The following is a 22,178-nucleotide window of genomic DNA, read 5'->3' as shown; positions in this document are numbered from 1 at the left end:
CAATCCCATTGACTTCAGTAGGGTTGAAGACCATTGTATCTCATAACATGCTCGTTAAACTGACTGTATATTTTCCATTGTCTTCATTAAGTTTGCCTGGTTATAATAAAACACAGAATTTGTCTTTGTGGGAGATAGGCATAAGCAGCTAATTGTCCTTATCATCCAATTATATCCAAATGACAAGCACATTTTAACCTATATGCCTTTCCATCTGTCATGGAAAAAGTCTAAAAGGCCTTTATTGATGGTCAGATCAAATAAAATTCACATCTGCCAATTTGTGAAGCACAGTTCTTAGACAAGGTTTAAAAAAAAGTTAACAGTAACCAATGAATAAAAGGATCCAACTAGTTTCAAAAGGTTCTTTTTTAAAAAAAGAATAAACCTAGAAATTCTTTTTCTGTCATTGTAGTGACAAGTGATGTTACTTAACATCTTCACTCAGTACTGGGAGACTTCAAAGGAATGCCAGATAATGTTTTAGCCAGAAAAAAAGTTAGGGAAGATAACTTCTTAACTGATCATAACATTTACAGTAGAACAGTTTTTTGAAATCATCAGTGGTCTATAGATGGCTATCTAACCTGACTTGTATTGCAGTCCAGGAGAATGTTTCCCCATGCTCTCAAGCACCAAATAAAGATGGTTACCATGGCTTCTCTTTCTAAATCAGCACATATGAGCTGAAATTTTCAAAAGCAGCCATTGATTTTGGTGATCAGTTTGAAACAACTTGAGGCTGTTTTTCAGAAGTGCTGAAAATCCACTGATCAAAGGAAAGTACGTGGGACCTGTCTTCCTGGCCTAATGTTGGGCCCCAAGGAATCCAAAATTAGAGACCATTTTGAAAATACATCTGCATGTTTATTAGATCACTGTCAGCCATGTTTGCTAGAAGAAATTGTTTTTCAACTTCAAGCCTGGAGCAAACTTTGATAACTCCCCTGAGATGGGTGACATCTCAGCCAATTGAAGTCAATAAGAGTTTTACCATAGACATGAATAGGGTCAGGATTTCACCCGTATGATCAAAGAAAGTTTATAATGTAAATGTTGGCATGATCCTGACCCTACTGTCTAGAAAAATCTGCCACAAATATAAAATCCACACACAATTTAAAGCTGTAGGAGATTTGTGCCTCTTTATCTTTCTTATTTTTCTTCCATCTATCCCCTCCTTATAAAAATTTATAAACAAACCTTTTCCCATTCTGAAAGAGGGAAAATATTTTCATTTTAGAAAGATTCTCTTCATTACTTTTTTTTAACTCTTTCACTGCTGTTTTTTTCACTGCACCTGTTATGCTGCTGATGTCTCTAATGGCATGCTTGGTACAGGATTGTGTTACAGCAGCATAGCAGATGCATTCTGGGTAGAAGTAAAATATCTCAAAAATTTGGCAGCCACCCAGCTGTCAGGTTAATTACACATCTGAATGTAATGCCGTGATATTGCTTATGTACAACACAGGATTTCTAATAGAATTTGTTTAATGCAGAGCTATTTGCTTCACTTCTTTGTGAGGAGCAGCAAATATGCTGCAAGGGATATGGCCCTTTGGATAAAGTGCAAAGCCAAGATCCTTCACCCCTAAGCAGTGATGAGCTGCCAAAATCTTAACCATCGGTTCCCTATAAAAAGTTCTGATTTAAGGGATGTGCCCCAGTATGTATTTTTTGTGCCAACAGGGTTACCATATGTCCGTATTTTCTGCATCCTGGATGGCGATTTAAGAACCAAAAAGCCTGACCTGTCCGGGAAAATACGGGTGTGTGTTAACCCTGCCTTTTTTAAAAAGGTGGGCCTGAACTAGAAATGAGCTCTGTTTCACATGTGTGGGTCCCCGCCACTCCCTGGGGGTATGCCAGGGTGATCTCGGGACAGTCCCAATTTGGGGGTCTTTTTCTTATATAGGCTCCTATTACCCCCCACCCCCATCCTGATTTTTCACACTTGCTGTCTGGTCACCCTAGGGTGTGCACATGTGTGGGTACCAGCTGCTCCCTGTCCCCCTCATTGAAGCAGGTGTGCAGGGTTACTGTCCTGGGAACTGCAGGGCACCAGTGGATGTGGAGCCAGCTGCAGACAGGGGTGTGGGGCAGGGCTAGCTGGAGGCAGGGGTTGCGGGGCTGGCTGCGGGCAGGGCAGGGGGTGCAGAGCTGGCCGCAGACAGGAGGATGCGGGGTTGTCTGGAGGCAAGGGGGTGTGGGGCTGGCTGGAGGCAGGGCAGGGGCTGGCTGGAGGTAGGGGCTGGCTGCAGGCAGGGTAGGGGGTGTGGCAGGGGCTGGCTGCGGGCAGGAGGTGCGGGGTGGCTGGAGACAGGGGCTGGCTGCGGGGAGGGCAGGGGCTGGCTGCGGGCAGGTGGTGTGGGGGGTGGCTGGAGACGGGCTGGCTGCGGGCAGGGCAGGGGGTGCGGCAGGGGCTGGCTGGAGGCAGGGGGTGCGGGGCTGGCTGTGGGCAGGGGCTGGCTGCGGGCAGGGGGTGCAGGGGTGGCTGGAGACGGGCTGGCTGGATACAGGGCAGGGGGTGCGTGCGGCAGGGACTGGCTGCGGGCAAGGGGTGCAGGGGGTGGCTGGAGACAGGGGCTGGCTGCTGGCAGGGGGTGCGAGGCTGGCTGCGGGCAGGGGCTGGCTGCGGGCAGGGGGTGCAGGGGTGGCTGGAGACGGGCTGGCTGGATACAGGGCAGGGGGTGCGTGCGGCAGGGGCTGGCTGCGGGCAGGGGGTGCGGGGCTGGCTGGAGGCATGGCAGGGGGTGCGGCAGGGGCTGGCTGCAGGCAATGGGTGCGGGGGGTGGCTGGAGACGGGCTGGCTGCGGGCAGGGCAGGGGGTGTGGCAGGGGCTGGCTGCGGGCAGGGGGTGTGGGGCTGGCTGGAGGCAGGGCAGGGGGTGCGGCAGGGGCTGGCTGCGGGCAGGGCAGGGGGTGTGGCAGGGGCTGGCTGCAGGCAGGGGGTGTGGGGCTGGCTGGAGGCAGGGCAGGGGGTGCGGCAGGGGCTGGCTGCAGGCAGGGGGGTGGCTGGAGACGGGCTGGCTGCGGGCAAGGCAGGGGGTGCGGCAGGGGCTGGCTGTGGGCAGGGGGTGCGGGGCTGGCTGGAGGCAGGGCAGGGGGTGCGGCAGGGGCTGGCTGCAGGCAGGGGGGTGGCTGGAGACAGGGGCTGGCAGCGGGCAAGGCAGGGGGTGTGGCAGGGGCTGGCTGCGGGCAGGGGGTGCGGGGCTGGCTGGAGGCAGGGCAGGGGGTGCAGGGCTGGCTGGAGACAGGGGCTGGCTGCGGGCAGGGCAGGGGGTGCAGGGCTGGCTGGAGGCAGGGCAGGGGGTGCAGGGCTGGCTGGAGACAGGGGCTGGCTGCGGGCAGGGCAGGGGGTGCGGCAGGGGCTGGCTGCGGGCAGGGCAGGGGGTGCGGCAGGGGCTGGCTGCAGGCAGGGGGTGCAGGGCTGGCTGGAGGCAGGGCAGGGGGTGCGGCAGAGGCTGGCTGCAGGCAGGGGTGCGGGGGGTGGCTGGAGACGGGCTGGCTGCGGGCAGGGCAGGGGGTGCGTGCGGCAGGGGCTGGCTGGAGGCAAGGGGTGCGGGGCTGGCTGGAGGCAGGGGCTGGCTGCGGGCAGGGTGGTGGGAACTCACGGGGAGAGCGGCTCGGAGAAGCCAGAGCAGCCGGGGACCCACCAGGCAGCAGCGGGAGCCCCAGGGCCAGGGGTTGGGGGAACAGCAGCAGCAACAGTGCTCATGCCCAGGGCCAGGCGGCAGCCCACATGGCTCCCGCCGCACAGCGCCCCCGGCGGCTGGAGGAGGAATTACATCACTTCCCGGCCGGAGCCCATCAAAACCTCAGCGCCCCCTGCAGGGAAGCGGGTTAACAACCGGTTCTAAAACTGCTTCAAAATTTAACAGGTTCGTGCAAACTGGTGCGAACCGGCTCCAGCTCACCACTGCCCCTAAGAGCATTAAAGATCCTGGCACTTTTTGCAGGAGTTGGGGGTGTTAGCTCTACTGTTGTGACCAAACTGCTGTTTGGCTAATTACAGACTACATACTGCTTGCCGAAAATTCCCTTTGCAGCATTGGATGCAGCCTTCTGCTTTACTTCCTGACCTAAGCTGTTATATAGCTGCTGTGCACTACTATGTCATTCCTCAGAGGTGGCTGCATTTCCATACTGGGCAAAGAGATTTCTGTGTAGACCACATGTATACAATATATAAAGAACCTGAGGGTCCTTTGGGCAGAGAAGTGCTCAGATACCACAGTGATGAGTTAGAAGTAGAAGTAGATAGATATCACAATAACAGAGTAGCAGTTATAAACAAAGGAATAAAGCCAAGATGAGAACCTAAGAGATTAAAATAATGGATATGTAATTTTGAGCTCCCTAGAGAAGGAATGTGCTTCTACCCTGGTACAGAGAAAAATGGTGGTATCTCAAATATTACTGTGTGATAACTGTCAGCAAATTGTCAAGTATCAGAGGGATAGCCGTGTTAGTCTGGATCTGTAAAAGCAGCAAAGAGTCCTTAGCCACCTTATAGACTAACAGACATATTGGAGCATAAGCTTTCGTGGGTGAATGCCCACTTTGTCAGATGCATGTGGATGCATTTTTGTCAGATGCATTTGTGTCAGAAAATTTTGACTTTTGAATGGTCACCATTAAATAAGGTTCCATATTTTTCCTCCTTTAAAGTAATAGAGGACATCAGAAAGACATATTGAGGATATGTGATTTCTAGAAAGATGCAAACATCAAAAGCCTTTACTATTATGGTTAATGCTTCATTATCTTAAATCAACATTATTATCTTATTCAGAGATTACTGTTTTACCCAAAATACATTTAGTTAGTTTGCCACAACACAAACTTTCAAACAAGTAAAGATAACATTTTCTGTAGACCTAAAATAAAAATGAAAATAAACATGATAAAAGAACTGGGTGGCTGAGCATGAGAAATATGGCTTAGTAGATCTGAAAGTGCAACATTCCCTGTAACCTCAGGTACAATTTCCAGCCGGGTTGACTCAGCCCTTCATCTTTCTAAAATACACACATTTATGTCCTTGCAGTTTATTGTTCATGAGTCTTTTGTATGAGACTTTAAGGTCTTTTCTGCTATGGGTGCATCATGAAGAGTGGGGGTTTGCCCCAGTGGTCTTGGCTCAGAATGTCTTGTAATGGGGGACTGGGTGTAATATTGCAGTGTTTTTTTCGTTGCTGGCTGACCATGGTGGGTCTTGCATGCTTTGGTCCTCCAGCCAAATCAAAAAGTCCAAACGAACCCATTCCAGGGTTTACACCACTCTGCCTATGACAGATAGGGAAGCCTAGGCCCACCCACTATGAGTTCCAGACCAGGGATCGTATAAATAGCATCTTCACACTGCTTGATTCCAGTTTGTTGCTGCTTCTTAGGTCCTCTCTCTCCCTGCAAATCCAGTTTAAGCAAATCAAATAGGAACTGACCTGATAAGGCCTTGCATCTCCTTTTATCTGAGTCTGCTGGGCTCTGATTGACTGCTTCCTTAAGGTCTCGCTAGACAGGCCTAAAGGACCCACCTTCACTGCTTCTTTCCAGTCACTTTGCTGCTTCTTGGGGTGGGATGTAGGAGGACCGCAGGGCCAGGTGTTGGGAGCCACAAAGGCCACATGAACCTGGTCACATCCCACCTGTGCACTGGGTTGGGTGCTGCACTTCATCCCAGAGATGCTCCCCTTTGAGCTACAACTGAGGCAACTCTGTCTCAGTGGTGCTTGAGCATGTGTCTTCTCTAGTTCCTAAAAAATTTGGAACCCTTCAAGATGAAAGGATAATATATTATCCTTATTTTAAAATATTACTGTTTGGCTTATTGCTTACCTACTCATATGTAGAAGTCTGGGTTCATTACAAAGGCGGGTAAGCATTTTTGTCTCTATAGATGGGGAAATTGAAACACAAAGATATTAAGTGGTTTGCCCAAAATCAGTGAGGCAGAACCTGGAATAAAACCCAAGTTTCCTGACTCCCAGTCTGATACCATATAGTCTGGACCATGCTGCCTTCCCATATTTTCCTACCATGTTCTTTCACTTGTGTATACTGCTTGTATGACCTTATCAATGGGGAATATGCCCTAAATGTGTAAAGCTAGTAGAAGTTGGCATAGCTCTATTGAAGTCAATGAAGTTTTGCCGATTTATGCTACTGGAGTCCTGGCCCTGTGTTGTTCTGTGTATTTCAGAAGTAATTCTCTCTGCATACAGTGAATTGATGTATCTGTATATTGACTTTTTTGAATTGAAGAAAGTGTTTTTTCTTGCTAGGTATCCCGCCAAACATTTCACCTCTCACCTCCCCATGCCATTCACCTATTCAGGGAACCCCAGCCACCAGTCCCACTGGCAAAACCTCTTCTGTACAATTTCCGGACCCTACTGACACCAAGCAAACCCTGAAACCACCCAAGGTTTTAACTTCTACTCAGAGCACACCTGATCTTTCAGAGCAGATTATGGGGCCCCCTGTCATCTGTAGCAGGTAAGATGTTAATTTGATAGACATCTGCTTGTTTTTCCCTTTTTCTTATCCATATTCTTGATTTATTTCAGCACAGTATATTGATATAATTTTCCCCACATTAAAGTAGTTCACTGTATGCCAGTAATGGTTTAGTTCAATGCTAAACAGTATTTTTAAAGTTCAAAACAATTAACTGCAATTAAAAGCTTTTACTTATGTTGAGTATGTAGTCTGATTTATAGAAAATTGATCTGTGATTTTTTTAATCTCAATTTTCATGTTAATGAAATGTGTTTTTCTTGCCACACTCAAGTCACAATAACACAGACTTCAGGGTCATGTTCCAGTTTTTCAATATACAAACCTTATTCCAGAGATGACAGTCAGCCACCTAGGATTTGGAAAAGTACAGACCAAAGATCCACAGTGGGTCAGTTTTTCTGATGCAGGCAAAAGCTTAAATGTTCCAGATAAACTATTGTACTTGAAATTCAAATGGACTGTTTCAAATTCATCCTCCTCTCCCCTATCCCAGGTACATTATATACTTATGCCCAATGTATTTATGCCACGCTAGCTTTTTGCCTTTAGCATTTTCAAAATGCACAGTTTCTCCTAAGTTATACAGTACCTGTAACTAGCACAATACTATATATAATTAAACTAAATCTGCATTGCAGTGGGCTTTGCCTCAAAATGGACTGAATGGATTACATCCTTCCAGAGGTGGAGACAAATACACAGAATAGTAATAGTAGTGAATATTTTAAAAAAGCAATTGGAATGAAGAAGTCTATTGCTACTGCCAAATATTACAAAATGATGTAGTCATACCATACTCTAAGTGACTCTTAGTTGCTCTAAGAGAACACAGCTTCTAACTTGGGTGGTCACCACCTGGAAGTACTGTTGTTTCATGTCTCCAAAAAGATTCAGTTGAAGTGAAACCTGAATAATGGACTCGGCAATGTGTGTCCAATGCAACATTGAGAAATTTCAGTATCATGGTGTGAAGTGTGTCAACTTCACAGGGAGACAGATTGGGTTATCCCACAAGAAAATGTCACAGCGAGTTGATTGCATGAGTAGTGATAATAACTTTTCTCAAGGCTGGATATTCAGAATGTAAGCTATTATGTTTTCGAGGTATATGAGGTAAAAACAATGAAGGAAAGAATACATAATTCTACATTAAACACAAACAAAAAACTTACAAGAGTTAGTAGCTCTGCTCTCTCTCTCACTGCCCAGCAGTTATAAGGCTGCTGCTCATTGGAGACTGGATCCACAGTCAGATGAAGTCAATTAAAAGACTTCCCTTGTCTTCAGTGTGCTCCAGGCCCAGGAGATTAGTGGCATATATTCAGCCCTTGGTTTTGGCTCTTCTTGTCTTATACTCCACACCTGAGTGAAGTGTGGCAGGCTAATTGGCAATTAAACTGTCTAGCCAGCTTTCCTAAATGCTGTAGCAGCACGAATCAATAAGTCATTCAACATCATCCACATTGTCCAATTTTGTGGCCCAAAATTGCTTTGATAAGCACTTTTAAATGGGATAAAACCAATAACATACATAGGATCTCTGTTTTTTTAACGTAGAGCTTGTCTACACTTACCGTGGATCGATGCTGCGGTGATAGATCCACCAGGGGTTGATTTAGTGGGTCTAGTGAAGATATAGGTTGGATATTAGGAAAAACTTTTTCACTAGGAGGGGGTAAAACACTGGAATGTGTTGCCTAGGGAGGTGGTGGAATCTCCTTCCTTAGAAGTTTTTAAGGTCAGGCTTGACAAAGCCCTGGCTGGGATGATTTAATTGGGTATGGGTCCTGCTTTTGAGCAGGGGGTTGGACTAGATGACCTCCTGAGGTCCCTTCCAACCCTGATATTCTATGATTCTATGACCGTCGATCGCTCTCCCATCGACTCCACCGGAACTAGAAGCATAAGGTAAGTTGATGGGAGAGTTTCTCACGTCAGTCCAGCATGGTATAGACACCACAATAAGTCAACCTAAGCTACGTCGACTCCAGCTACATTATTCTTGTAGTTGGAGTTGTGTAACTTAGGTCGATTTAATCCCCTAGTGTAGACCTGCCCTTAGATTGTTAAAATTGCTCCTTCTTTAAGGTATCAAATCCCAGGCAGGCTAAGAACATTAGCAGGATGTTCAGGTACTGTGGTGATCATCATATGGTAAAAACATAACTAGACAGAGCACAACCTTAACATTGAATTCATAGGAGAGTGAAGCTTCAATCCTCATACTGCAGATTCCGAAGTAACAGGATGAGATGGTGACTAAAGGTAGAGATGAACTTCTGGGGGTGGGGTGTGTGTGGGTGTGAGAGAGAACGCAAGCACACACAACATAAATACATACATACACTCTCACTCATAACATCATGAAGGTCTGATGGCATCACTAAACACCAAAAGGTAAGGCTTGGATTTCAATCAGTTCCTCTCCAGTGCAATAGAACCTGCACAAAAGTTTTTTCTTTATGCAATTTTTAATCATGTTAAACAACCAATCTAAATAATGTTATAATTGTGCTCTTGCAAAAATAGCCTTTAGTTTTGTAAGCAAGGTTACAAAATTCTGCCAGTGTAAGAGTCACTAACGGTCTCATCCAAAGCCCCTTGAAATCATGAAAAGAGTTCCCACTTTTGCAATCATTAAAAGATTTCCTTTGCCTCCAAGGACTTTGGATCAGGCCCCAAGTTTCCTACAGGCTGTCTTAACAGTGTGCTCACTTTTGCCGTCCTTTGCGCTCTGTTTTCACTTGATATCCCTGAATTCAGTGCTTAATTTGTGCCAGGGCTGACCCCTGACACCTCTAAGACTGGCAGTTCATAGTCTCTACACCTCGGGGCTTGCTTGCCATGTTAGGAAAGAAAAAAAAATTGCTTGAGCTCCGGCATCTCTTTCATTGCAAATTATACAGTGCCTGAATTGTTTGGATTTTGCAACTCCAGGCATTCCAAATAGCTTCTGAATTCCCATTTAGCCCTTTGAAAGTGGGATCATTTTAGCCAAAAAACCTTCTTACACACAGCATGTACCCTATGTAGAGTTAACCTGGCAGTATAGAACCACAAACACCCTAAGGCATTTTGTGTTTGGAACTGTTGATAACAACTCTGATGCCTTTTCTCTCCCATATATTATTTTTATTTATTGGTATTTTGGTTCCTCCTAAAGATCCCAACCAGGGTTGAGACCACACTGTGCTAGGCACCATACACACACAGCATCGACCAAGCTCTTCCACAGCTTCCAATATAAAAGACAAGACAGATATTCTGATATAGAAAAACAACAAAAAAGCAGATATAAATTCAGAATATAGTTCTAAAGCTTTATCAATTTTTTATAGCAAAGAATATTAGGAATTATTACCATAGCTAACTGGGGGCATGGGTGGGGAGTCATAATCAGTCCAAAGCTCACTCCTAACTCTCGGAAACGAAACTGATACCCTCTAACAGATCCTTTTTGTACTGGAAAACCTGCAGCTTTGTTCTTAAAGCAACCATCCAGTTCAAAGCAAAAGAGTGGTTTGTTACAAATTTCCTGATCTTTCCATTCTCTGCAATATAAAAGTGTTTGTGTATTTATTAAAAAGATAGTTTGTCTAGGAGGAGGAGAGGATAACCAGTTGAGCACTGTTGAGCTGTACTCTCAGATAAATGAAGATTCCTGGGAGAAAACTTGTTTTGAATCATTTACTCCTAAAGAGGAAGTCATTTTTGTGGCAAATTAGTTCTGCATGTTGCCACTATAGGTGGTTCTGCTGCTTGGCTGCTAAATCATAAATGTTCTGCTCCCAACAAAAGATGGGGCAAGAAGAGATTTGTGAACAAGTACTGTATGTATCCATCTGAAGAAAATTAGTTACTTTAATTTATTTAAAATGTGCCTCACTCAAGCATCAAATGAGGAAGATTGCTCTTGTGGCTAAGGAACTAACCTGGGAATCAAGAGAGCTGATTCAGTTCCTGGCTTTTCTGCCACAGGCCTCCTGTGTGATCTTGGACAGGTCACTTACTTTCTCTTTGAGCCTCAGCTCCATCTGAAAAATGCAGATAATGATATTTCCCTATCATACAGGGTCTTTCAGCTCTATTAATTGGTGTTTGTGATGGTACTACAGTTATGGTAGCCTAGGTAACTAGGTAGATTTTTGTATTAGGCTAATGGGCTCAGAACTCAATACCCAAACGATGTTTTAAAAAATATGATTACGCATAGATTGTAGTGCATCCCAATAGACCTTTAGAGGCAAATATTTCAGATGACCTGCCTGGTGCCTGTGGGTATGTGTGGGTGGGTGTTTTTGTTTTGCTTTGTTTTGTTTTCCTAAAACATTTTTCCATTTCCTAGGAATTGGTGAGTGTGTCTACTTGTCATCTATCATGCTTATTAACTATTTGAGTGCCAGCTCATTTACCTGACACATTGGTCAAAACATCCCTCTAGTGCTACTATACTTGATATGTTCTCACTGAAGTCCAACAACATTGCCTTACTTTCATATTACGTATGATGATATATGTGTTTCTAAGCATGCATATGATAGGAGGGGGAACCTGCTAAAAATGTCTCTGTTCTACTTGAATCACTTAAGACTGAGCTGGGTCCTGGTGAATTTTCCTCTTGTTCATTCTTTATTCTTTTTTTTTTTATAGTGTAATTGTGTTATATTTTCAATTTGCTCTTTTGTACTTGTAAACTTAGAAAATAATAAACATCTTTTAAAAAATCATATTGGGGTGGGATCCACTGATACGATGTGCCTCCTTTGCACCACGCTGGCAATGGCAAGCAGCTCTAAGCCCAGCTTAGCTGGCTGGTTAAGCCGCATTTATGGCTGCCTTTTGCAGTAGTGGCAGCCATCAAAAAATGAGAGCATTCCTGTGAATTTGTCCTTTGACTGTGCAAAGGACTGTAGATTATATGGTAGGGCATAATCCTGTACTAGGATCAAGAAAAGATCTAGATGACTTTTCCTCTGTAATTTACATGATTCTTTAATGTTCATGTTCCTTGATATTGTGTTCCAGCTGTGGCAGACCATATAGCCAAATAGGTTCTGGCACTGGTGCGCTGGATAGAGGTGATGGAACAACACATGCTCTGACCAGAACAGGTAATTTGCTGGCTGTAAAATCAAAAAAGTTGTTCCTCTAAAATGTGGTTGTTGAGGGAGTGTGTAGACACTCCTGTCTTTTTTTTTTCTTTTTTTTTTTTAATACAGAGATTATACATGGGTGAGATCACAGGAATGACGTTTGTATTTCCTTTCCTTTGGAACAGTAACAGTCCTAGGCCAAGGCCATCCCCTTAAGACACTCTCCATGCAACGGGTGGTTGTGAGTGTCCAGAGGTGTCAACTGTTATTTCAGCAGCCTCCTCAAGTCCAGGGATCTGCAACAGAGAAGAGGATGGGTGGAGATATATCCCTGGCCCTGACAATTCTGTGGGCAACCTGCAGAAGGGTTAATGCAGCATAGGCCATATTCATGTTACCACGGAGACCCTTCTGTGCTAGGAAATCCCTTTCAAGGCATGGTGACTCTGGCAGCCTCCACTGAAGCCATGTTACAGCTATGTCTACACTGCACACCACTGGCAGTGGTGTGTAGGATATGTGTAGCTACAAGCTACACATATCCTACAGTGAAAAGCAGGCTTTTACTCACACTGCATTATGTAGCTACATGCGTCAGTGAAAGGCTCTGGCAGGAGGGAGGCAGTGGGGAAAGGCTCTGGGAGCTCCACACTGCCACAGCCTTTAACTGTGGCAAGGAAAGGCTCTGGCAGAGAGGAAGCAGTGTGGAAAGGCTCAGCAGCAGGGAGCTGCCAGAGCCTTTTTCTGCTGCTGGAGTATTTCCTTGCAGCAGGGAAAGGCTCCTGCAATGGGGAAATTCTCCAGAAACAGGGAGCTGCCAGAGTCTTTCCCCACTGCAGGAGCATTTCACTTCTGAAGTCGCAGTGTAGATGTGAGAGGCACTGCTTGGGTGTGTAGAAGTCGTGTTGGGTACATACCCAGGTTCATATCCACAGGTTTAAGCCGTGTCTTTATTCTACTCACCTAAGCAGTGCCTTACTGTCTACACTGCTATTTATGCCCATCTAGGGGGGCATATAGTCTATGTACTGTACATGCTGCTGAAAGGAGTGTGCAGTGTGGACATACCCTAGAAGTGAGCTAGGGATGGGGACAGGCATGTTTCTGGCCTGGGAGCTAGACATGCGGCCTCCACAATTTTGTAACAGTGAGAGTAATTAACCGTTGGAACCATTTATCTAGGGTTGTGGTGGATTCTCCATCACTGACCATTTTTACATCAAGAGTGGGTATTTTTCTACAAGATCTATTCTAGGAATTACTTTGGGGAAGTTCTGTGGCCTGTGTTATACAGGAGGTCAGACTAGATGATCACAACGGTCCCTTCTAGCCTTGAAATCTATGAATATAGCAAAAGTTAATGCCTCAGTAAGGTAATCGTATGTTGATTTCCTCTCCATATTAGATATCCAGAAGCTGCACATTATGTAGCATTTAGTGTGTGAGTGTTTACTCACTAATTTTAAGTGTAAATTATTCAGTAATATATAGACCCTGGAAGTTGCTTTTCAGGTTATCACATCATCGTATGTGGTAATGTTGTTTTGAAGGATACAGCCAGCACATCAGTATTTTATGCTATCACTTTTAATTTTACAAGAGTTGGAATAAAATAGGCTTTTGGAAATCCTATAACTTTTTTCTATCCAGAAAAATTTTCTTTCTAAAATTTTAATACTTTCTTCCATTGCAGACTTTTCTGTCAGCAGCTATTCTTTCTGACAGCTTCTTTTCTCCGTGTAATTTACACATGGAACTGTAACTCTTGCTTAGGAACTAGGAAGTAGAATATCTGTATATTTATATCTAGTCATGAAGCTAAATTCAGCCTTCAGATGTAGGTGCTTGGGGTTTTCACTAACTTCAGGGAAAGTCATATTCATCCCAGGGCAGCACTTAGTCTATATACTGTAAAAATAATTGTGTATGTTAAAAATATACCATGTGTGGCACAAAGTATTTATAAAGAGGAATCTGAATAAGCTCTACATTAACTCAGTTTTAGAGGGTTAAAAATGTGCAATAAATGTGATCTCACTCTTTCACCTAATTTGGCCCACCCTAAAAATAGTCCTCAGAGTTTCCTCATTCTGTGGTCCCAGTTTTCAGGCCCTGCAGGGGTACTTATTTCAGTGCAGTTGAATAGACTGTCAGATTTCAGCCCTAGCCAAGCAGCATGTATGTATGCGAGTCAGAGATCATGTTGTTATTACTCAAATGGTCAGAGAGAATGCCTTTTAGTAGGGTCTTACAGCTCTCAAAACACTCCTCTTTGCGTTGTAGATGATCCAGCTCAAGCCACCTCTGACTATGAAACCAACAACAGTGACAGCAGTGATATTGTACAAAATGACGACGAGACAGATTGCTCTAAAGAACAGATGCAGAAGGGATCTGTCTGCAGAATGTACACGCCTGAGACTATCATGTTGCACCCTTTAATACCACCCGAGGTAGTTCACAATTGCTTTAAATAATGCTTTCACACTGTATTTGAATACACCTCGAGATACTGGGGAAAGAATGATGCAGTCTAAAGACCCTGGACAAGATTTTCAAAAATAATTGCATAAATTAGGGTCATGTCCACATTTATGTATCTTTTAATAGGAGATCTGATTTTCTAAAGCACAAGCACCCATTCAAATCAGTGGGAGCTGTTGAGTGCTTAGCATTTTTGAAAATTAAGCCACCTATTTTGATTAGGATTCTAACTTTAAGCACACATTTTTGAAAACTTTGCTTCTAAGGTATGGAAATAATATTGTGTATATTACCAGTACAATGTGTACAGTCTTTCTGATTAGCCATGTAAACGCTTTAATGGCCTAGTAAACCTTGTAATGTTGTTTAGGATATGCAGTGGTCACCATTAAAGAAATTAACATTTGCCAAACATTTGCCAAACACAATTATGGTTATTTCCTGTACTAAATATAGGAAAGACATTTGTACCACATATACCATATACTCTGAGACTAATGCTGGCATATGCTGACGTTTTCATATGACCACTGTAGTGAGTTGTAAGTTTTGTTCAAACAAGCAAGCAAAGGTTTAGTCAAAATTTTAAAGCCCCTTAAATCTGTGCAATTAGACTAAAAAACTCTCACGAGAACAACATTTCTAGCAATCTCTGCTTCTGGTCAGAGCTGGATATGCCAGGAGAAAAGATTTTTCTAGAGGTATTTTGACCCTTTTATTTCCACGTCTGGTCATTACTTGAAAATGAAGAGCTGTGAGAGAGTAAAGAGTAGGAGGCAGGGAAAGGATGAGACTTCTTTCAGATTTCAAAAAAGGTTTCTTTTCAGTGTCTCAGAGTGGAACAAGAGAGGCATTCTTATTTTATTTTATCTGAATGTTACTTACACATTCCTATTCACTGTAAGACTAGCTTGGAATTTGTTGCCTGAATCCAGTTGTTAGTCTCTCGCAGTCCACTATATGGAAGTAACAAATGAATATGTTTTCTTCTGCTCAAGACAAGTTTTACAATAAAAGTGAATGACCTCTCTACAGCTGTAATTATCAGACACTGATCTTTCATTTCCAGGATTACCTATCAATTCCAGCTTAATAAAAGTTATGAAGTAGAAGGGCTAAATTAAGGTATGGTGGAAACAAGCATACCTCCACTGTATTCAATGAGATAGCACCTGCTTATGCCAGTGGTTAATTTTGGCCCAAGGTTTATAGCACTTTTACCTCTTTAGTTTGACTTTTCATAAGTCTGTGATCTATCAGATTCCTCTCTTTTGATTCTTGGTGCAGAACAAACCTATCCTTGCCCCAGAGCCTCTTGTCATGGACAACTTGGACTCCCTTATGGATCAGCTAAACAATTGGAACTTCCCAGTCTTTGATTTGGTGGAAAAAATAGGAAAGAAATGTGGTCGGATCCTCAGCCAGGTAAGAAGCATGTTTTGTACAGGCAGGTTGGATGTGCAGTCCCGGTATACTGTGTGTACGTAGACAGATACAGACTAAAATAGAGCTTTCAAAATGTGATGGGTCCTGTAAGTTATAGCTGCATAGGAACCAGGAAATCCTGCCATACAGTTCCATGATAGCAGCAGCTGAGCTAATTCCACAAATCCATTACCATTAAAAAGTCTCGTTCTAATTCATAGAATATCAGGGTTGGAAGGGACCTCAGGGGGTCATCTAGTCCAACCCCCTGCTCAAAGCAGGACCAGTCCCCAACTAAATCATCCCAGCCAGGGCTTTGTCAAGCCTGACCTTAAAAACTTCTAAGGAAGGAAATTCCACCACCTCCCTAGGTAACGCATTCCAGTGTTTCACCACCCTCCTAGTGAAAAAGTTTTTCCTAATATCCAACCTAAACTTCCCCCCCTGCAACTTGAGACCATTACTCCTCGTTCTATCATCTGCTACCACTGAGAACAGTCTAGATCCATCCTCTTTGGAGCCCCCTTTCAGGTAGTTGAAAGCAGCTATCAAATCCCCCCTCATTCTTCTCTTCTGCAGACTAAACAATCCCATTTCCCTCAGCCTCTCCTCATAAGTCATGTGTTCCAGTCCCCTAATCATTTTTGTTGCCCTCCGCTGGACGTTTTCCAATTTTTCCACATCCTTCTTGTAGTGTGGGGCCCAAAACTGGACACAGTACTCCAGATGAGGCCTCACCAATGTCGAATAGAGGGGAATGATCACGTCCCTCGATCTGCTGGCAATGCCCCTACTTATACATCCCAAAAAGCCATTGGCCTTCTTGGCAACAAGGGCACACTGTTGACTCATATCCAGCATTTCGTCCACTGTAACCCCTAGGTCCTTTTCTGCAGAACTGCTGCTTAGCCATTCGGTCCCTAGTCTGTAGCGGTGCGTGGGATTCTTCCATCCTAAGTGCAGGACTCTACACTTGTCCTTGTTGAACCTCATCAGATTTCTTTTGGCCCAATCCTCTAATTTGTCTAGGGCCCTCTGTATCCTATCCCTACCCTCCAGCGTATCTACCTCTCCTCCCACTTTAGTGTCATTTGCAAACTTGCTGAGGGTGCAATCCACAACATCCTCCAGATCATTTATGAAGATATTGAACAAAACCGACCCTTGGGGCACTCCACTTGATACTGGCTGCCAACTAGACATGAAGCCATTGATCACTACCCGTTGAGCCCGACAATCTAGCCAGCTTTCTGTCCACCTTATAGTCCATTCATCCAGCCCATGCTTCTTTAACTTGCTGGCAAGAATACTGTGGGAGACCCTGTCAAAAGCTTTGCTAAAGTCAAGGAACAACTTTCCTCTCATCCACAGAGCCAGTTATCTCGTGATAGAAGGCAATTAGATTAGTCAGGCATGACTTGCCCTCGGTGAATCCATGCTGACTGTTCCTGATCACTCTCCTCTCATCTAAGTGCTTCAGAATTGATTCCTTGAGGATCTGCTCCATGATTTTTCTGGGGACTGAGGTGAGGCTGACTGGCCTGTAGTTCCCAGGATCCTCCTTCTTCCCTTTTTTAAAGATGGGCACTACATTAGCCTTTTTCCAGTCGTCTGGGACCTCCCCCGATCGCCATGAGCTTTCAAAGATAATGGCCAATGGCTCTGCAATCACATCCGCCAACTCCTTTAGCACTCTCGGATGCAGCGCATCCGGGCTCATGGACTTGTGCTCATCCAGCTTTTCTAAATAGTCCCGAACTGCTTCTTTCTCCACAGAGTGCTGGTCACCTCCTCCCCATGCTGTGCTGCCCAGTGCAGTAGTCTGGGAGCTGACCTTGTTCGTGAAGACAGAGGCAAAAAAAGCATTGAGTACATTAGCTTTTTCCACATCCTCTATCACTAGATTGCCTCCCTCATTCAGTAAGGGGCCCACACTTTCCTTGACTTTCTTCTTGTTGCTAACATACCTGAAGAAACACTTCTTGCTGCTCTTAACATCTCTTGCTAGCTGCAACTCCAGGTGTGATTTGGCCTTCTTGATTTCACTCCTGCATGCCCGAGCAATATTTTTATGCATCTTCCCTGGTCATTTGTTCAATCTTCCACTTCTAGTAAGCTTCTTTTTTGTGTTTAAGATCAGCAAGGATTTCACTGTTAAGCCACTGCCATATTTACTATTCTTTCTACACATCTACAGGTTTGTCCCTGTAACCTCAATAAGGATTCTTTAAAATACAGCCAGCTCTCCTGGACTCCTTTCCCACTCATGTTATTCTCCCAGGGGATCCTGCCCATCAGTTCCATGAGGGAGTCAAAGTCTGCTTTTCTGAAATCCAGGGTCCGTATTCTGCTGCTCTCCTTTCTTCCTTGTGTCAGGATCCTGAACTCGACCATCTCATGGTCACTGCCTCCCAGGTTCCCATCCACTTTTGCTTCCCCTACTAATTCTTCCAGGTTTGTGAGCAGCAGGTCAAGAAGAGCTCTGCCCCTAGTTGGTTCCTTCAGCACTTGCACCAGGAAATTGTCCCCTACACTTTCCAAAAACTTCCTGGATTGTCTGTGCTGTATTGCTCTCCCAGCAAATATCAGGGTGATTGAAGTCTCCCATGAGAACCAGGGCCTGCGATCTAGTAACTTCCATTAGTTGCCGGAAGAAAGCCTCATCCACCTCATCCCCCTGGTCCGGTGGTCTACAACAGACCTCCACCACGACATCACCCTTGTTGCTCACACTTCTAAACTTAATCCAGAGATTCTCAGGTTTTTCTGCAGTTTCATACCAGAGCTCTGAACAGTCATACTGCTCCCTTACCTACAATGCAACTCCCCCACCTTTTCTGCCTTGCCTGTCCTTCCTGAACAGTTTATATCCATCCAAGACAGTACTCCACCAAGTCTCTGTTATTCCAATCACATCATAATTCCTTGACTGTGCCAGGACTTCCAGTTCTCCCTGCTTGTTTCCCAGGCTTCTTGCATTTGTGTATAGGCACTTGAGATAACTTGCTGTTTGTCCTGCTTTCTTAGTATGAGGCAGGAGCCCTCCCCTCTCACACGCTCCTGCTCATGCTTCCTCCCAGTATCCCACGTCTCCACTTACCTCAGGGCTTTGGTCTCCTTCCCCCGGTGAACCTAGTTTAGAGCCCTCCTCACTAGGTTAGCCAGCCTGCTTGCGAAGATGCTTTTCCCTCTCTTCGTTACGTGGAGCCCATCTCTGCCTAGCACTCCTCCTTCTTGGAACACCATCCCATGGTCAAAGAATCCAAAGCCTTCTCTCTAACACCACCTAGACTTCGTTCACTTCCAGGATTCGACGGTCTCTACCCAGGCCTTTTCCTTCCACAGGGAGGATAGACAAAAAGACCACTTGCACCTCAGACTCCTTCTTCCCAGAGCCACGTAGTCTGCAGTGATCCCTCAAGGTCATTCTTGGCAGTATCAGTGGTGCCCATGTGGAGAAGCAGGAAGGGATAGCAATCCGAGGACTTGATGAGTCTTGGCAGTCTCTCCGTCACATTGTGAATCCTAGCTCCTGGCAAGCAGCACACTTCTCGTTTTTCCCAGTCGGGGCAGCAGATAGATGACTCAGTCCCCCTGAGGAGAGAGTCCCCGACCACCACCACCCGCTTCCTTCTCTTGGGAACAGTGGTCGTGGAATCCCCCATCTCTTGGACAGTGCATCTCATGCCTTCCTTCTCCCCCAGTCATCTATCTTAAAAGAATTGTAAATGCATATTGGCTCACTGTACCTTCAGCTATGACTCAAAAAGCTGCTGCTGATGCTTCCACTGTCTTCGGTTCACTGTCTTGTGGGATTTTGCATTGAGTCTATCATTGCATTTGCATTGAGATATAAAGGGCCACAAAGAGACAGCTGACCCAAAAGAATAGGTATGGTCTTCTCTTACATTGCAAATCCTAGTCAAGCCATACATGAGACCAAGATTCATGGAAAAAATCTGATCCTACTGTCTTGCCCCTGTACCTCACTTTTAAAGAGTCAACACGTTGGCAGTTAATACTTCTGCTCCACCTAATAAAGATCTTAATCAGGTGGTGATAACCTGCTAAGGTTCCATTTTAACTGCCAACTTTTCATTTGTTCTTCCAAGTAGAATGAAGGTGCTGATACAACCTTTATTTACACAGTACGATCGACACCCCTATAATCATCACCACTTTCTTGGCCAGGCTTTCTTCTCTGTCATTCACCTCTTGATGGCACAGAGACAAACTGGCCATTTTTTCTTGTAGTTGGATAATGGTTTTGTCAACAGGGGAAGTGTATAATGTATATTCAGGACACAAACCCAAAACCAAATTGGGTTTTAGAGTATCTCTTTACAAAGCAGTATGTGCAGGAGGCTAGTGGAAAGCAGTGAACGTGTTAATCAAGTTTAACTGTCTCACATTATACATGCAGAGGTTAAGGTGCTAACCAGCCCTCAGTGCAATAAACTCCAATTAATGCTAAATCAAGTCCTGGTCCCTTGGCTGTTGATGATTATTCAGCTGCATACAGCTAATTCAAAAGCCAACGAGGAAAGATGATTGATTAAATTCAGAGTGACATGAGGATTTACTCTGTGAGCTGTTTCCTTGTCAGCAACCCCAGTCTGTACTTCAGCATGTAACAGCTGTGCAAAACTAGCTTGCCAATATTCCGGGTTCCTTCTAGGGTAAGAGGAAAGCCTAGGCTGTGTATAGCACTTCTTATCAGAGAGAGTGTGAAAAGACACGCTTCCCCCAGCTGTTTTCCTCTGTTGTCCCCACTTCCCAGCAACATCTACCCTCCACCACTGCCATTTTTGTTTTTCCCCCTTCTGCTTCTACCTGCAACCTTGTGTGTTCAGAAAACCTGCTTAAAGATGTAATCACTGTCCACACCCTGAGTGAATTGTCGCCTGCCAAAGCCCAAATAATGGGGCATGATGAGGGGCAGAGATGGAAAATGAGGGATGTGAAAAAATCAATCTGAGGTGCTTCAAAAAATTGGGATTCATTTATTTAACATAAACAACAATTGTATTCTCAACTTCAGGCTTCAACATTTCGGATATCAATAATTTACATTGACATTAATGTAAATGGGATGACCCAAGATTAAATTTGGGTTTAAAAATGAAGATGTCCCCACTAATAAGGAAGCAAGGTGGCTGAATGAAATGAGCTTTTTTTTTAAACCAGGGAACAGGTTGACTTTCTGATGTGTAATTTATATCACAGTATGTCTTTAAAGTGGAATGGACAAAGGCAAACAAACACATCAGTGATTTATTCTCTGCTTTCCGCAATTAAATAGTCTCATCTTTAAAAAAAAAATAGAAAGAAAGAAAATTAACAAGAGGAATTAACTATGCATGCCCCACAATCCAAAATTTATGAGGTGGAACAAAGAGGAGTTGACATGTTCCCCCAGGCGGGTGTTCCATTTAGAAAGCAAATGCTGGCCTAGCATTTTTAAGGCTACTTGAGATGTCTCTTTCTTATTTGTGGAATGTTAAATTGATTTAGCCACTTTATTAAAAAAGACCCCACACAACTCTGACGATAAAAGCATTCTTACTATGTACAATGGAAAGCACTTAAATGCAGCACAGGCAAACCTGTAAACAAAGGGATAGAAAGACCTTCACAGAAAAAAATCTCACTTCAGAATGGAACAGCAAAACACTCCAATTGAAATAGCAGCTTCACAACAAGCCACAGAGATCCATAACGCCTTAATTTATGCTTATTGCTCTTCTCATCGTAATTCCTGAACGGAAGAAACCAGTTTGCTTTAGAAAGAAAGGTGAGCTTGGAAAAAAATGTACAGCTTGAAATGGAAGCATCTCTCCTCTGACCATTACCAAACTGCAAGTTGATTAAAATGATAGGCCAGGGCTCAGATTCTAGGAAAATCTATACAGTGTCAAGGTTCTGATTCTGATTCTGTACCTGTAAATAAGGCCCATTGGAAGTGTTTCACAGCTACCTGGGGCTGGGGGCTATTGGTCACATTATCATCATCTGTATATTTCTGCACAAAGAAATTAAACAGCCCTATAAAAAGAATGGCATGGGAAGTCTCTTCATGGGGAATGTTGTTCGTCATAAGATGGCTTTTGAATGAAAATTAAAAATCACCCATGAATGGAAACATTGGGGGGTTTGGAGTCAGGGCATTATTAGTGGCAGACTCTAATCTGTGGAATTCATTACTGCCAGAAACCCTGAACATAACTATCTTCAGAAAGCATTGTAGCACCTGCCTGGTTGGCCAGATGTTTGCATAAGTACTTATTCAGTTTCCCATATCTTCTTGTCTCTGATTTATTTTGTCTTGATGTCGATGGGAACCCAGGCTTCTAGGTTCCTATACAGGGGAATGTATTTACTTACTTATTTAGCTGTACACAGCATGCACAACTACTGTTGTGGTGGGCACTATCCATGTGCTTGTAATAAGTAATACATAGAAGATGGTTATACTAAGCACCATGTGAATAATGAGTTCCCTCTTTGAAAGAAACGTCCATTAAAAATCATTTCACTGGAAGCATTTGTTTTAGTTTTAACAGATGCCAGAAGCATTAGATTTATAAATTATGCATGTAAGCACTACGTTTTTCATAGACGGGGGGAAAAAGGGCAGAAGGGAGGGGAG

At 44.3% G+C, this 22,178-nt stretch overlaps 1 protein-coding gene across 1 annotated transcript in view; it reads left to right on the top strand.

Annotated features, from left to right (window-relative positions):
- PDE3A (phosphodiesterase 3A) overlaps positions 1 to 22,178 on the top strand; it is a 364,936-nt gene that overhangs the window by 315,637 nt on the left and 27,121 nt on the right. The window contains exons 6-9 of the mRNA XM_084643244.1: positions 6,290 to 6,503; positions 11,553 to 11,638; positions 13,904 to 14,073; positions 15,392 to 15,529. Coding sequence (XP_084499370.1) covers positions 6,290 to 6,503; positions 11,553 to 11,638; positions 13,904 to 14,073; positions 15,392 to 15,529 — 608 coding nt within the window. The remainder of the gene's footprint in view (positions 1 to 6,289; positions 6,504 to 11,552; positions 11,639 to 13,903; positions 14,074 to 15,391; positions 15,530 to 22,178) is intronic.

This window comes from Lepidochelys olivacea (assembly GCF_965140295.1).
Source record: "Lepidochelys olivacea isolate rLepOli2 genome assembly, chromosome: 1".
Taxonomy (NCBI): Eukaryota; Metazoa; Chordata; order Testudines; family Cheloniidae; genus Lepidochelys; species Lepidochelys olivacea.
Note: the sequence above shows the minus strand (reverse complement) of the source record. Positions and strands in the feature narration are given on the sequence as shown.